The following is a 17,140-nucleotide window of genomic DNA, read 5'->3' on the forward strand; positions in this document are numbered from 1 at the left end:
ATGGATGGATTGATTGATTGATTGATTGATGGATGGATGGATTGATGGATGTATGGATGGATGGATTGATTGATTGATGGATGTATGGATTGATGGATGTATGGATTGACGGATGGATGGATGGATGGATGGATGGATTGATGGATGGATGGATGGATGGATGGATGGATGGAGGCTGACAGCAAGACGAGAAATCAACAAGTGCTTGTGGCAAAAGTGACTTTATAATATAATAATAATAATATATAACTATAATAATAATAAAGTCATTTATTAATACCATTAGTTTTATTTCAGTATTGAAAATATTGATTTTTTTGTGAATGACGTATGCATGCAACTTTCTGTGAAATATGTCCCATCAGCTGTAAAATATAAATAATTAGTATATATTCATCATTCACGTAAAGACAAAATAATAATAATAATAATAACTTTAAATAAATAACTTACAATTATTAATTATGCAATAAATAATTTTCAGATAAAAACATTCAAAATAATACACACACTCACTCTGAACCTGCTGAATCACTTTACAAATTATAACTTTTTAAACATTTAGAAGACTAAGGGATATTAGAAAGATAAGTGAATAGTTTTAAATTGCTGCACACACAAATTCATTTTTTCTTGTTTTATATTATTACTATTATTATTTTTAAGGGGTTGGGGGTTTTGCATCAGGTTATTTTATTATTATTTTCTTCGCAACAGGGATGGGATAAGCGTTTTGTTATTGTTTTTCCACCAAGAAAGAGTTATTTCACTGTCTAAATACACACTAAAGCGTTAGTTTCATCCTGCTCTCTGACAGTAAGTGGCATGTTGGAGCTGATGCATCAGAGCTGCTCTCACTGGGCTCTGCCTGGTCTTGTTCTTTTCTGACAGGAAGTGACATGTCTGGGTTTCCCTTTCCTTTCCTTTTTTTTTTTTTTTTTTTGTTCCACACTCTGGAAGAAAGTGACCTTAAATGGCTGGTTACTGACAATATAGCCATTTGTTACTGGTATCAAGCGAGGAATTTGATACAAAACTATGACCCATGCTCTGGCTGTTCTTCATCATTTACACTGTAGACACATCTGAACACAGAAAATAGAGAGCACAGCTCCTCACGGCCCAAGTTGTGAGGCAAGTTTTTGCCATGATGACTGTAATCCTTTTTTTTTTTTTTTTTTGATGGGACAGGATTGGCATTTTGCTTCGTGTGTTTTCCTCATTTGGCCTCATGGCATATATAGACACTAGACAGTCATTTAGCAGCACACCATTTTCCTAACTGCCTCTCAGCAGCCTTAAGTGCAGTATAATGGACTAAACCATTGGCTTTAGCTTCTCCATTACTGTCACAGATCATTCTGCTCGACAGAACTTCAACAAAGCGTGAGAAAAGTGTCCTTCAGATATGCACTTCACAACCCACCAGTAGTAAGCAATCTGGGTACTTTACCTACATTTTGGGAATACAGTAAATCTGGACATACTGTTCTTTCCACATACGGTTTTTATTCACTTACTATATATTAGGGAAGTATGTGATTTCAGATGCAGCCATGAATGAATCGGTTCAATGAAAGTGACCACCACCTAAGTTTCATTTGTAAAAGAATTCAATTTTTTTTCAGCATTCAGTATTTATTTTTAAACTATTATCTAAACACAATCACTTATATGCAAAACTCAGATTTAGTCAAATGTTTTATAAAGTCTGTATTGCGTGCTACAGTGATGTGATTGGCTGCTGATCCAGTAGGGGGCAGCAGTGCATCATCACACTAAAGCTTTGAGCACGTGTTCTGCAGCATGGTCAGCCATGCATCTGTCACACACACACACACACACACACACACAACTGCTTCTTGCCTCCTGATTTTCATTATACCACCTGTGTACTCACAGCATAAATATATGCAGTATTGTTTGTAAATAAGTATCACATAATAAATGATTCCCCAGACAATTCAGAATCACAACCTCCTGTTTGCTAAAGCAAAATCAAGTGCAGAGCAACGACCAATGCAGCAAACTTCACAAATAAAACCAGTTCACGCTTAAACGAATGCATCACAAGGGTCAGGCTGCATCGTTTGTCAGTCACTTTTTTTATTCTTGGACGTATTTCATAGCCGCACACACACACTTGCTTACATGTACAAAAAATGAGCAAATCCAATTATTTAAGTTGATTTAAGTATGCAAAGCAAGGCCTGTGGGGTCATATGCACATAGGTAATCAATAGTAATTACCATTTCATTTCTCCCTTGTTATTTCCTTCCGTCTTAAATCAGAATCTGATCTGATCGGACTGATTGAGCCCAATGGATGGACGGCTCGTTTGAGGCTCCGTATCAAGCCCAGCCTCGGGGACTTGCCCGACTTGAACTTCATTTCATACATCACTCCTCTGAAACACAGCGCTCCAATTATACTCCAGGCCTGGATCATTCTAATGCTCTGGAAAATAGAGCATTTCCATTAAAGAGACGCTTAATTCAGGCACTGTGAATGCTTTGTGCTGCAGATTTCTGCCTTTGATTCCACACTTATATGGATTTCTGGAGAAAGAAGTATGATCCCGAATGATATTCCTGTGCAGTAAACAGTGAACGCCCAGAGTGGTAAAAATAGATTACTTGAAAGCCACTGCGATAACAATGGTAATGCGAGACAATAAATCTCGGTGTGTAATATTAGAAAAGCAATATTTCTCTTTCAGATAAATCATGAGTGTGTGTGTGCGTGACACATGTGGAGGATGAATATTTATGACTGAATAAATCCATGAAGAAATAAACTGGCGTAATGTTCCAGCTTTTGCAGCTCGATAAAACGTGAATGATGAATGTGGGACTTTTTGAAGCTTTCTCGCAGGCAGATTGAACAAATCTCTACTGTACTGTGCTGTACAGTATCTGACGCTGGATGTTTCATTGATTAAGGGCCGTACGCTTCACTGTTTTCTCGTCTGTTATTGGAGATGGTATCAAGAGCCTTATTACTGATCTGCTCTCCAGCACTTGCTGAAACAGAGAAGAAAAGGAACAATGCTTTTCATATTCATCAGCTGGGCTCAGTTTATAGACTTTATTTTATTTTATTTTTTGCTGGCCCAGGGGAGCCAGTAGTTTAGATTTTTATGTGCCATGGCATCATTTTTATTGGTCAAAATTAAATGTTTTGCTATTTTTCTAAGCAAGATTAGCAGGAAGACGATAGAAGCAAGATTTCTTTGAAAGGTAATTGCATAACAAATATAAAACCTATTATAGTGGTTTTCTAATTTGGAATAATAGCCGTAATTTGTTTTTTAACTTAACAGTCATAAATTCATTAACTCCCAACATGAACCCATGCCCTCCTGGCCCTCTTCCTTTAATGATATTTCTTTAAATACAGGCACTTCCAAACGGTTGATTTGTAATAAAAAAAAAGATAACTAAAGAAAACTATTTTACAAGGTGGCAATTTTTAAAAAATGTATGCGTTTTGATTCATACAAAAACATATGATATTTATAAAAAAAAATTAAGCAAGACGGTCAAAAACTCCAACCTTAACCATCAGTGGTGAGTAGGGGTGGAACGGTTCAACTTACTTACGGTTCGGTTTGCATCACGGTTTTAGAGTCACGGTTTCGGTACGGTTCGGTATGTGCTATGTTTAGGCAAAACATATACTGGGAAATAAAAATAAAGAAAATAAGAATAATCTATCTAACTACAAGCAACAGCACAAATAAATACAATAGAGTAAAGATACAAATAAAATAAACAGTGATTTTCAGGTTTTTTTTAGGTATGTCTAACATTACTTTATTCAATTTCTGTACCTGAAAACTAATGAAATGTAAAACAGCATTGTATATTTGACTGTATAAATTAAAGATTAATCTTTATTAAAGTTACAAAAGCTATTCAATCAAGAGCAGTGAGTGATTTCCTTGTTGTTGCTGTTTGATTAATATTAAGAAAGTGCTGTCATTCTATGCAAAGTTGCGAAGTTAACTTATGTGCAAAATTGGAATATCGCATAAAACACTTGCGAATAAAGCAACGTTTCCATCCAACGAGTCAAAGAGAACAAAATGGTCACTTCCTGATAAACTGCCACTAAATATCACTAAGAAAAGTAGGAGAAGCCACTGAATATAATCATTTTCATATGTAATAAATTACTTGCGCCTTAGAGCAAGCAGACGAAACACAATAAATGCGGTCATTGCTGTTTGAGAATGCAGTCATGTAAGACAGTTAGTTCTGAGAGGCAATTACACCGAAATACTTTGACGACAGACTTTGCTAACAACATTTCAGATGCTGTGCAACAAGATCGGCCCACGGGTTAGTCAAGTTATCCCGTCCCATTGCACAAAGTCACATGACTTTTTTGAGGCGCATGGAGGAATTTGTTTGGCAAATGCGTTTCCATCTCCAATTATTCGCATTAAAGTCAAAAACCACCTCAAGCGAGTGTAAAAACTTTTTTTGTGAATGGATTCTTTTTTTCTTTCGAAATTTGGCATTCCCATCACTTGATTCTGATGCGACACTTCAAACTGCGCATAAAAACAGGGTGACGGAAACATAGCTATAGTCTGAAGTAGGGATGTAACGATTAACCGTGAGCCGGTTGAAAATCGATTCAAATATGTGACGATTCAAATCGGTTGAGATGCTAAACAAATCGCGATTCATTTAGGTGTAGGAGTTTATATGAATGTATGTCTGAGGGGAACTTACTGTCTTTAGAAAAGTTTAGATGGTATTTTTTCTTTTCATCTTGCCTCTGTATAACGCATATTAAAGTTCATAAGTTCAGCGCTGCTTTGTTTACAGCGGAAACCAGGAAAAGCTTTAAGCGCCACCTGCTGGCAGAGAGTGAATCTGCGTCTCATTCAGCTCGTCTGCTGTTTCATGCAGATATTTTTATGTATAGTTTCATAAAACTGAAGTCAAACCATTCTGTTTTTGCTTCAAATTTCAAAATTATACAATCTAATTTAGTTTAAAAACTGCTCATGTTGCATGTATGCAGCATCTTTGTTTGGATCAAGATTAAAATGCAGCGGCTGCCTCTAATTTTAAATGGAAAGAGCACAGACAAAGCCTTAGTTTGTTTATATGAAGAGATTTATTTTATTTGTGCTACTTATTTATTTGATTTGGGGCTTGTTTTAAAATTTCAATTTAGTTTTGTTATTTACATTATATTTAAATTTTGTCATTTAGCAAACGCTTTTGTCCAAAGCGACTTACAAATGAGGACAACAGAAGCAATCAAAACCAACAAAAGAGCAGTAATATGCAAGTGCTATATTAGTATATTATTATAGTGTTATATTTCAATTTCACAAAGAAATGTGCAGCATTTTGTCCAAGCAATAATAAAAGGACACATTTAATTTATAATTTGTCTTAAATCTAATTTTGTTAAAAAAAATTATAATAATCATGAATCGAATCGAATCGTGAAATCAAAACCGTGAATCGAATCGAATCGTATCGTGAGTGAATCGTTACATCCCTAACAGTTATTGATTGGGTTCAAGAGTACAGGAATGCAGGTTTCCTGTTGATTCGATGGCTTTGTATTTTATTGTTGCACTGAATATTGCCATATACTTTATGATTTTATTTTACACTACTTTTTCTTAAATTGGACAAGGACAACTAAAGTCTGTAACTATCCAATCACCCAATCAAATGTTATAGTTAACATCCAAACTGTAGAAAATTGAACACTGATGGTCAACACATGCCATGTACACTGAGACATTTATATTCAACCTTATACAACAAAGTATTTGCACTTAAGTCACCCTTAAAATGTGTCACCGTTACTGCAAACCATTTATTTGAAAGAAAAATAGCATAAGCATACTTTTGTCACATGTCATACTGATGTCACATGGACTATTTTAACAATGTCCTTACAACCTTTCTGGGCCTTGAACGTGTTAGTTGTATTGCTGTCTATGCAGGATCAGAAAGCTCTGGGATTTCATCAAAAATATCTTAATTTGTGTTCTGAAGGTGAACGATGGTCTTAGGGGTTTGGAACGATATGAGGGTGAGTAATTAATGACAGAATTTTCATTTTTGCATGAACTGTCCCGTTAATGATGTAAACTCATTGCCCAGGAGCTTTCTCTACACACTAGAGAGAGAGGAGTGCGTGTGGGACACTCACAGGAATGGCAGTGGGTATGTGCACGCTGGAGCTGGCGATGGTGGCTGGAAAGGCGACTGGCATCGTCTGACCGTTAGGCAGCTGCAGCAGAACCGGAAACGTGCCGGACACCGGACTGAAGACAGACAGAGAGATGGGGGAAACAGAAACAAAATGCATACCAAACATAGGATTAACATAACTGTAGTATAGATCTAGTATAGCATCATGTAGATGTAGTATAGCATCATGCTTTAAAGTCAACATGAAACAGCAATTGCACAGTACTTTACCTTCGTAATGTGACATTTTTTAATGAGGGGAAATAGGACGGGACATAAATTTATCCATCAGGAATTAATTAAATAGTAAAGTCAGCGCTGAATAAGAGTCAATCACATTCACAATGCTTATTTTTAAAATGTATTGTTATTTGCTACTGCAACTTTAATTTACTTCATATTAACATGAAATTACTATACTACTATAAATAGCATAAAAAAAGGCAGCATTGCCTACAACAGTAACTAAAAAAAATGGCAACAGCTATTTGGCTTTTGGTTAAAATTAACAAGGGTAATATTAAGTTACGTCACGATAAAGAAAGCTGTTTCAGGGCAGAGCAAGTTATTACATTTTAATTACATATTACAAAGGCAAAGGTTTTCCTTTGTGATGAATCGTGCAAAAAAAATGTGTATTAAAAAAGCAAACAGTGTCAATCGTTGTGTATTCATGTTGACTTGTGATAGTGATAAAAAAATTAACATAAAACAACAGCAAGAATTTTCTCTTCAATTGATGTGTGAAACAAAACAAAAGGATCAAACAAAACCTGTCTGATGGCCGAGCACTTGTCAATTCTATGATGTAAAAGTAAAGGCACATGGATCACAAGCAACTGAAACTAAATCAAACATTTATAAAGTAAATGAGTGACGAAAACGAAACACCGAATGAGGCGTAAAAAGGAGAAAATGATGGCAAACTAAGAGAGAAGCAGAATAAGTCACGTTTAGAAGTTACTTACACTATCGGTCTACAAGAGGATGGGACCTGGGTTATAACAGAGCTAGATGTCGGAGATGGGAGAGCTTGCTGAATAACAACACCAGCCTCATTGCTGGCCAGTAGTACATTGGGGACTTGGAGGGAGGCAGGACGGACTATAGTGGATGGAGGCAGAGAGGTCGGCTGCAAAGAAACCTCCTGAAAACACCACACGAGAGCCAAGCTGCATCAAGCGCTCACACAAAACTACACTGTCCATTACTGATCTCATACTGTTTCTGATTGTGTTAGTAGCCACAGGGAGCACATACATTGTTCACCTATGAATTAAGAGACTGCGATTTGTTGTGCCTTACAGTTGATGGATGACAGTGTCTTCAAAAAAATTACTTTACTGCAATCAAATGTTTGAGAGTAGGTGAGATTTTTTAATTTTTAAAAAAAAATTTTTTTTTATGTTTTTACATTTTTTAAAGTGCTTTCCAAGGCTGCATTTATTTGATATTTATTTGCATTTTTAAAAAAAAAAAATTTATTTTAATATTTAATTTATTCCTGTGATGGTAAAGCTGAATTTTCTGCATCATTACTGCAGTCTTCAGTGTCACATGATCCTTCAGAAATCATAATAATATGCTGATTTGCTGCTCAAGAAACATCTCCTACTATTGTCAATGTTGAAAACAGCTGTGCTGCTTAATATTTTTTTGTGGAAAATGTGATGCGCTTTTTCAGGATTCTTTGACGAATAGAAAGTTCAAAAGAACAGTGTTTATTTTTGTTACAATTTTAACAATTTATTGATCAAAACTTACAGTTTATTTATCAATTTATTAATTTTATTTATATAAAAAAAAAAACTTACTGACCCCAAACATTTGAACAGTAGAGTAACTACTGTAATTAAGAAATATGAATATTTTCAGCATTTTGAGAGTTCACATTTAGAGACGTTGAGTAAACAAATCATGCTTCTATCGATCATAAAGTGCTCAAAGTGAATGTTTATCCATTAGAGCTGTTACAGCTTCAATCTTAAAGTCAGAATCAGCATATTTGCTGACTTATGAGAGAAGTCTCATCTGTCTCACACAATCTGGCCGACAGAGAGATTTCTTCATAGAGCTACAAAAAACAATGTTTACCACTGATTTAGTTTTTTTTTTGTATCTCTATGAAGAAATGTATTTTCATCTGAAACTCAGTAGCTAAACCAAGCATCAAACACCTTTCATGTGTTGAATGAGGGGAGAAGGCAGCCTCATGAATCTGGACTGCTAACGCAAAGGTTATACGTTCAATCCAGGTAGGGAAGACCCAGCAACCAAGAGTTATTGGCAACACAATTCTGCACAATATGAGCCTAGGATCCTCCAGGGTGCAATTTCCCTAAATTGATTCTAGTTACTCTTGCATGAAAAACCCTACTTCCAGCACTAAGTAACTATCACACACAGAGGACCGAAAATAAGTCCTACCCATAACTGCAAGTGTTTATGTAGCTCTCTGTACGGCAGAGCCCTGTGTCTCACCTTGTCATCAGTGGTGGTCGACTCAGGGTGGGGAAGTGGACTGTCTCGGTGGGACTCAATGGGTGTGTGCTCCTCTATTTTGTTTCGAACAACAGGAGTCGCAAGCGGAGACAAGTCCAGAGGCAACTGCAATAAACACACATACATCAATGTTTGATTACGCATTTATATCACAAAATCAGCAAGGGTGAAATGTGATTATCCATCAAAGATTTAAATAGATTGTTAATTGTTATGTTAGTTTCAGTTTTACAGTTTGATTTTTTTTTTTTGCTACAGAATTGACAATTGCTAATACATTTAACAAATAATTAAGACAGAAACAGCAAGGAACACATTGAATTAAAGCTGAAATTTTGAAAAAGAAAGACTGAAATAGTATTTTCTTGTACAACATACTCCGAAAATCTCTGTTGTATTTACAATTTAGAAAAATCATTTTACAGTGTACAAATAATGTATCATGCACAATAAGACCATATATATATATATATATATTTTTTTTTTTTTTGTAACAATCCTAATAGGGTCTATTTTGATTTGATTTTATCTTTGAGGCCTTTTATGTTACAGTGCCTATGAGACTTTCACCTAAGCTTCCATTCAAAGGTTTGGGGTCAGTAAAACCCCTTTTATTGAGCAAGGACTCATTCATTTGCTTAAAAGTGACAATAATGTCACAAAATATTAAGCAGCACAACTATTTTTTTTTTATATGATAATAACAAGAACTAATAATTGAGCAGCAAATCAGCATATTATAAACATTTCTGAAGGATCACGTGACTCTAAAGACTGGAGTAATGATGCTGAAAGCTTCAGCTTTGCATCACAGGAATATATTATATTTTAAAATATATTCAAATAGAAAAGTAATTTTAAATTGCAATAATATTTCACAGTATTACGGTTTTTACTGAATTTTTCTTGGTGAGCAGAAGAGACGTAAATGGAAAGAGCACAGACAAAGCCTTAGTTTGTTTATATGAAGAGATTTATTTTATTTGTGTTACTTATTTATTTGATTTGGGGCTTGTTTTAAAATTTCAATGTAGTTTTGTTATTTACATTTACATTATATTTACATTTTGTTATTTAGCAGACGCTTTTGTCCAAAGCAACTTACAAACGAGGATCAATCAAAACCAACAAAAGAGCAGTAATATGCAAGTGCTATATTAGTATATTAGTATGTTATTATAGTGTTATATAATAAATTGGGAGTCTTTGCCCATCATACGCTACACGATTTTCTACAAAATCTGTCAACTGTCAGATTTGCAGTCTGGCTCTGACTTTCGACATCTATCGTCAAACCACTCCAGACTATAAATCCATGCAAAAATCTGAGAAAAAAAAAAAACTGAGTATTCCAGCCTCAACTCTCTCACACCTTGTTGATCAATTTAGATTTCAAATCCAGCATGAACTGTGAGGTTGTGCAGAATGCAGGTGAGCAGCATTCATCAAAACTAGCATTGTCTTCTCAACAATCACAGCTGCTGTTCGCCACATTGGTTTCTAAAGCGAAACATTGATCACGACTACAGAGACGCAGCGTTAAAAAAGAGCTCATCCCTCATGTGGCAGATAGTGAACTGATAGTTTGCTTAGATTCTCAAATTGTATTGTAGGACAGATGATGGCATGCAAAACCAGACATCAATCACGACACCTTTTGCGTTTCTCGCACGCTGACCGTTTCCTGAAGATGATGAAGCCGATGGCGTGCCGCGGTGTTTACGCACAGCGTGAGGCGGTGAACTGGTGTTGGCTCAGCACTGTTGGGAAGACCCATGATTTGATATATTAAACCTAATATCTCAGTGACATTTCTCAGGACAGATTTTCATCGTCAGAGTTTCATCCGCACTTTTGGGTCCCATTCTTGATAAATGACCCCGGACGTTAATTCTCTTCTCTCTGTCTTTCATCTGTGCAGAGCGGCGGCGACGGCCCACTGCGAGCGCGCTGGGGAGAGAAACTTTGAGTGGCGAAAGGGAGAGAGTGAGAAAATGGACAGCGCCATTAATGGAATTGACATTAATTTGACAGAGTGCTGGCTAACGTATGAAGTCACTGGCAGTTCATAAGAATAATATTAAGCATGCATTAGCATGCAAGGGCGAAGTTCTATATGCATCAGTGCGGCGGGTGAAAAGAAAGCGCATGCAGTTTTACCTGCCTTGTTTGTACCTCCCAGGTGCACGTGAGTGCAAAACATTATAGCGTAAGTCGGATAACTTGGCTGCAAAACACCGTAAATGGATTTATGAGTTTTTCGGCGCACACACAATATAGGAGAGCGACGCATGGCTTATGTGCTCGCTGTTCGCCACATTGGTTTCTAAAGCGAAACATTGATCACTACTACAGAGACGCAGCGTTAAAAAAGAGCTCATCCCTCATGTGGCAGATAGTGAACTGATAGTTTGCTTAGATTCTCAAATTGTATTGTAGGACAGATGATGGCATGCAAAACCAGACATCAATCACGACACCTTTTGCGTTTCTCGCACGCTGACCGTTTCCTGAAGATGATGAAGCCGATGGCGTGCCGCGGTGTTTACGCACAGCGTGAGGCGGTGAACTGGTGTTGGCTCAGCACTGTTGGGAAGACCCATGATTTGATATATTAAACCTAATATCTCAGTGACATTTCTCAGGACAGATTTTCATCGTCAGAGTTTCATCCGCACTTTTGGGTCCCATTCTTGATAAATGACCCCGGACGTTAATTCTCTTCTCTCTGTCTTTCATCTGTGCAGAGCGGCGGCGACGGCCCACTGCGAGCGCGCTGGGGAGAGAAACTTTGAGTGGCGAAAGGGAGAGAGTGAGAAAATGGACAGCGCCATTAATGGAATTGACATTAATTTGACAGAGTGCTGGCTAACGTATGAAGTCACTGGCAGTTCATAAGAATAATATTAAGCATGCATTAGCATGCAAGGGCGAAGCTCGATATGAATTCAGTGTGGCGGGCGAAAAGAAAGCGCATGCAGTTTAACCGGCCTTGTTTGTACCACCCAGGTGCACGTGAGCGCAAAACATTAAAGCATTACTCGAATAACTTGGCTGCAAAACACTGCGAATGGCTTTATGAGTTTCTCGGCACGCACACAATATAGGAGAGCGATGCATGGCTTATGTGCCCTTGAGAAAAGCAATTATGCGTGTGCATTCGCAACAACAAACAACTCCCACTGTGCACCCTGACTTGAAGCATGACCGTCCATGTAACAGCCAAAGGCCATTACCAATCCCCATTAACACTAATCAAAAACCACTTTACTTGATAAGAACCGAGGGGTCGCCTACGAGCGACCCGCCACATCCAAGCCGAACTGTTATTGACCCACCCCAATCAAGGTAGCAGTCAGGCTCATAGTCTCGCCATCGATAAAAAGATGGTAAACTGGATTTCCAATTATAACTCTGAGGGGAAAAGGCTAAAAAATACGCCTTTCTGGAATCAGCTGTGGTTAGCCTTTGGGTTATCTGCCTGAGAGGGGATTTGACTGGTCTCCAAACAATATGGCTCCAGAGAGACTTCCCTGCTGCGGAATGTAATTATGCAGATGTAGTTAGAGAGAATGTGTGTGTGGAACCAATCGCACACTTTGCTTTTATGCTAGGTCTCAGCTCTGGTGAGTGTGGGACTTACGGGAAGCTTCACAGCTGGAGCGTACGACGACGACAACAGGGTTGTGACAGAATGTGGGGATGATCTAAGGGTTGGTTTGCCCAGAAATGCAAGTTCTATCATCATTTACTCACCCTTATGTTTTCCCAAGAGAGTGTGACTTTGTTTCTCAGTGGAACACAATAGGAGATATTTTGACGAATGTTCAAGCTGCTCTTTTAATACAGTGAAAGTGAACAGCGTGATGAACATGAATGCGGATGAGCTCTAAAAACAACAAAAAAGTGTCCAATTCTCGCTATTAACAAACCATTAACTATGACTTTTGCCTCAAGAAACTCCTAATTTTTTTATTTGAATAGTTAGCAAGGTATTTGTTAAGTTTAGGCATTGGGTAGGATTAGAGATGTAGAATATGGTCATAAGCTATGTTTCCATCACCCTGTTTGTATGCGCATTTTGAAGTATCGCATCAGAAACGAGTGACGGAAACGGCATATTTCGAATAAAAATCCCTTAATTCACAAAAAAGTTTTTACACTCGCTTGAGGTGGTTTTTGACTTTGCGAAAACGGGTTAATGCAAATAAAAGGAGATGGAAACGCATTTGCCGAGTAAATTCCTCCATGCGCATCAAAACCTAACCAGTGGACCAATGAAATCTGAAATGTTATGGTCATTTTGAAATGTTCGAGCAAAGTCTCTCATCAATGTATTTCTGTATAATTGTTTCCCAGAACTGTTACACGACTGCATTCCCAAGCAGCAGCATCCACCTCCAAAAGCAATGACCGCATTTATTTTGTTTCATCTGCTCGCTCTGAGGCGCATGTAATTTATTATATAGGCCTTATATATGAAAATTATTATATTCAGGTGTTTCTCCTACTTTTCATAGTGATATATAGCCTAGAGCCAGTTCTACCAGGAAGTGACGATTTTGTTCTCTTTGACTCGTTGGATGGAAACGGTGCTTATTCGCAAATGTTTTATGCGTTCAATTTTGTTGAAATGTTCAATTTTGCGCATAAGTTAAATTCGCAACTTTGGATGGAAACCCGGCTATACAGAATATGTGTTTTATAAGTACTAATAAACAGTCAATATGTTAATAATAGGCATGCTAATAAGCAACTAGTTAATAGTGAGAGTTGGTTCCTATACTAAAGTGTTACCTAAAAAGTACTAAGGTATAGTAAAAGTTGTTATTAATATTTTAAATTAGCTTTACTTAACTTTTTTTTTCTCATTTTAATTCTAGTTTAGGTTTTAGTAATTCTGTCATGCACATTTGCCATCTTTATTACCATTTTATATATTTCTATTTGTTTCATTTTTATTTCAGTTTTAGTTTGAGTATTTATTTTTTTTAGTTAGTTGCCAAAGCAACATTTCTCAATTTTAAAGTTTTTTTTAAAAATTTTTTTATCTAATGTTTATATTTTATTAGATTTTTTTTATTTCAATTATCAAAAGGAATTTTAAATAGTTTTAGACATGGATTTTAGGCGTAGATTCAAATATGGTGCAGCTATATAGTTAATATTATAGTTAACTAAAACTAAAACCAATAAAAACACTTCCGTTACTTGAAATACAATCAAGTTAACTGAAACAAAATGTTATAAAATATTAATAAAATAAAAAAAAATATTACGTATCAAAAGTGATGCAAAGATGGCCAAATTATGAACATCAGGGTCCCCATGCTAACTGCACGCCATCGCCAACACCGCATGAAGTGTGGGTGATTGAAAGAAAGTGGCCTGGACTGACAAATCAAGATTCCTAGTGTATCACGTCAACAGCCGAGCACGGATACACCAAATACACCAACCACGGATTACCAACAGGGGCTATGACACCTGGATGCACTATTGCGGCCGGCGATGGCGGTGTAATGCTGTGGATGATGTTTTCTTGGGACACCTTGGTCCCCATTATCCAAAAGCACAATCCCTGACAGCTGTCAGGTATCTGAACATTGTTGCAGACCAAGAGCACCCATTCATGGCAACTGTGTTCCTTGCCGGTGATGGCCATTACCAACAGAATAATGCACCATGCCACAATGCCAGAATTGTCAAGGAGCTGTTCGAGGAACATGATGGTAAATTTCTGTTAATGCCTTGGCCTCCAAATTCACCTGATATTAACCATTTGAAAAGCAGGTTCAAACTACAATCACCACCATCCTGCAACGTACAGGAACTGGAGTCCTGCTGTTGACATTATGGTACCAGATACCGCAGGAGATCTATCACCACCTTGTTGAAACGGTGCCATCTTAATGCGCCAATATTTGGATGTATGCAGATTTAAATGAGTTATGGAATGAGATGAGGGTGACTAATTGATAACATAATTTTCATTTTTTGGAGCACGTTTGTACTTTAATTCACTCCAGTCATTTGAACATCTTAAGGCCTTTCAACTGAACCCCACTTTTCATCCAAAGTATCCCCAGATATTGATATTTTTTGTTGCGATTCTTTTTCAGCATTGCATTGATCACTGGCCAAACGGTGCTGCTTTAATCTACTGCCTCTATCCTAAATGAAATTACACATTCAAGGTTTGATACAAAGGCAGATGAAGGCATATTTGAACATTCAAAAGTGAGCATTCCCAAAATTAATTTCATCTCTGGGGTTCATGCATATTTAATAGAGAGTGCTAGAATATCACAGGGTAATGCAATCCCAGCAAGTGGCGAGTGGAGAGAGAGAGAGGGAGCAAGAGAAAAGAGAGAACTGCAGTTGTTGTCATGAGCAATAACTCTCAGCGGTGCTGGGAAACAAAACAGGCAGGATGCTTTTGATGAAAGAAGGCCCAGGTTAAATGCTGAGGAGCCGTGGAGACTGTGGGATCCTGCTCCGCTGAGACCTCCGCATAACGGGAGAAACACTGATAACTGACTGACAATAATTGACGAGCCCCACGGACACCGTCCCAGGAGACCCGCCAGTGTCTGCCTTCAGTCATACTAACTAGTCACCGAATTCACAGTCGTGTGCTTGTGATAAATGCCCACACGTGTCCATTACTATACAAATCACACTTATACAATATAATCTGATTCAGGGGCGTAGATTACGCGGGGGACGTAATCTACGCCCCTGAACTTTTAATATCACGTAAATTCGTCCCCCGCACTTTTTCGGGCAAGTGTGTTCGCATAGAGGTTTTCAAGAGCCGGTGTGAATAAATATAGATTTAAATTCAAAGAGACAGTATAGTCTGGGCATTATCTGATGTTTTATTCGGACCCAGAATCAGGCAAGATGAACATCACGGAGCGCTAAACACTCCCTGCAGTGTATGTTTCATTCATACTCAAAGCCTCCAGCAACTCAAGAGTCTCACCATAAGCAACAATAAACTGAGTAAGTGTACACAAATAGCTAAATATGGCCAACATAAAGATAAACTTATCATTCTACACTTTTATTTTTGTTTTTGTTTTGCAATCAAAACATAGTTTTATATAATTATTTTGCTCATTTTTTGTCCCTTAGAATTAAACATGCTCGTTTTGCTTCTGTACTTTTAAGGCTTTTGTATGTAAATGAGCTCTGTTGTGATTGGCTAACATCTTTGCATGTCAAAGTAGTAATCCCCTGTCAAATTGATGCATAGTGAACAATTTCTAAATGGCCCATTTTTGTGAAGTTGACGACAAACATTTTCATAATAGCTAATAAGAATTTATAATAATTTGTAATGAGTGTTGGGGGAAGATTTATATTGGCCAATGTTTCTTTGAAGTTTTCCCTATTTTTAAATCAGTTTTTGGCCTTCACTGATTCATTTGTGTTCATCTTTCTTATTTAATTGTCATTTTAATATAAGCATTAAATATTATTATTTAAATATAAATATAAAAAAGTAATTATAAATGATAATTTTATTTAATTGAAAAACACAAACACTTAAAATTGATCATAGATTATATATATATATATAAATATAATTAAAATGATTTATATTATAAAAAAATAGAATGAAAGAAAGAAAGAAAATAGAAATGTACCGGTAATTATTTATTAATTTAAAAAACTATTATGTTAATACTAAAACAACACAATGCAAAATTCAAAATGCAGGTAAAACACTAAATCAATAAATAAATTAATACAGAACATTCCTTCATAATAATACAAACTATTGTGCCCTATTTTTTAACAGATTTATTTATTTATTTGTTTGTTTTATTGTGAATATTTGCCAACATATACTTTTCAATAAATGGAAAAAAATAAAATAATAATAATAATTGAGGCTAGGACTTTTCAAGTGAAGACACAATCAAATCAATCAGAATTTCATGGGAACAAACTGAACTGGTTCACCAAAATCAATCAAACCATATGTATGCTATTAATGTTTACTAAAGTCTTAATTAATGTCTTAAAGTCAGCATGAAATCAAAATGTACCATTTTTTTCTTTATTAACGCATGTTTCTGGCATTATTGTGCATGATTCGTGAATGCGTATTAAAAGTTTGTCTTCATAAAATTCTATCAGAATTTCAATGTTCAATCGGAAATACATCAGAATGGCTTTGACACTCTTATTTTCACTATTTACAAGTAAATACTGTCAAACTAGTCTAATGACAGACTCATCTTAATGAACAAATGCATTAAACTCATTATCATAATCACAATGTAGCTTAATTTTTATTGTAAGCTAATTATTACAAACGTATCATTCATATCTCATGTATCATAACATGCCAGCTTGTTACATGAGGTACACCACATAGCATGTGTAATCT

The 17,140-nt window shown here is 36.5% G+C and overlaps 1 protein-coding gene across 1 annotated transcript; it reads right to left on the reverse strand.

Annotated features, from left to right (window-relative positions):
- Positions 1-6,145: 6,145 nt before the first annotated feature.
- Positions 6,146-10,513, reverse strand: LOC107724230 (cyclic AMP-dependent transcription factor ATF-2-like). Its single transcript, XM_016533067.1, has 4 exons — positions 10,415-10,513; positions 8,716-8,841; positions 7,203-7,381; positions 6,146-6,308 (listed from the first exon to the last, which is right to left on the reverse strand). The coding sequence occupies exons 1-4, from the start codon at positions 10,511-10,513 to the stop codon at positions 6,161-6,163; spliced, it is 552 nt and encodes a 183-aa protein (XP_016388553.1). The 3' UTR covers positions 6,146-6,160.
- Between the last annotated feature and the right edge of the window lie 6,627 nt (positions 10,514-17,140).

Source organism: Sinocyclocheilus rhinocerous, unplaced genomic scaffold (assembly GCF_001515625.1).
Source record: "Sinocyclocheilus rhinocerous isolate Xijiao unplaced genomic scaffold, SAMN03320098_v1.1 scaffold2620, whole genome shotgun sequence".
Classification (NCBI taxonomy): domain Eukaryota; kingdom Metazoa; phylum Chordata; class Actinopteri; order Cypriniformes; family Cyprinidae; genus Sinocyclocheilus; species Sinocyclocheilus rhinocerous.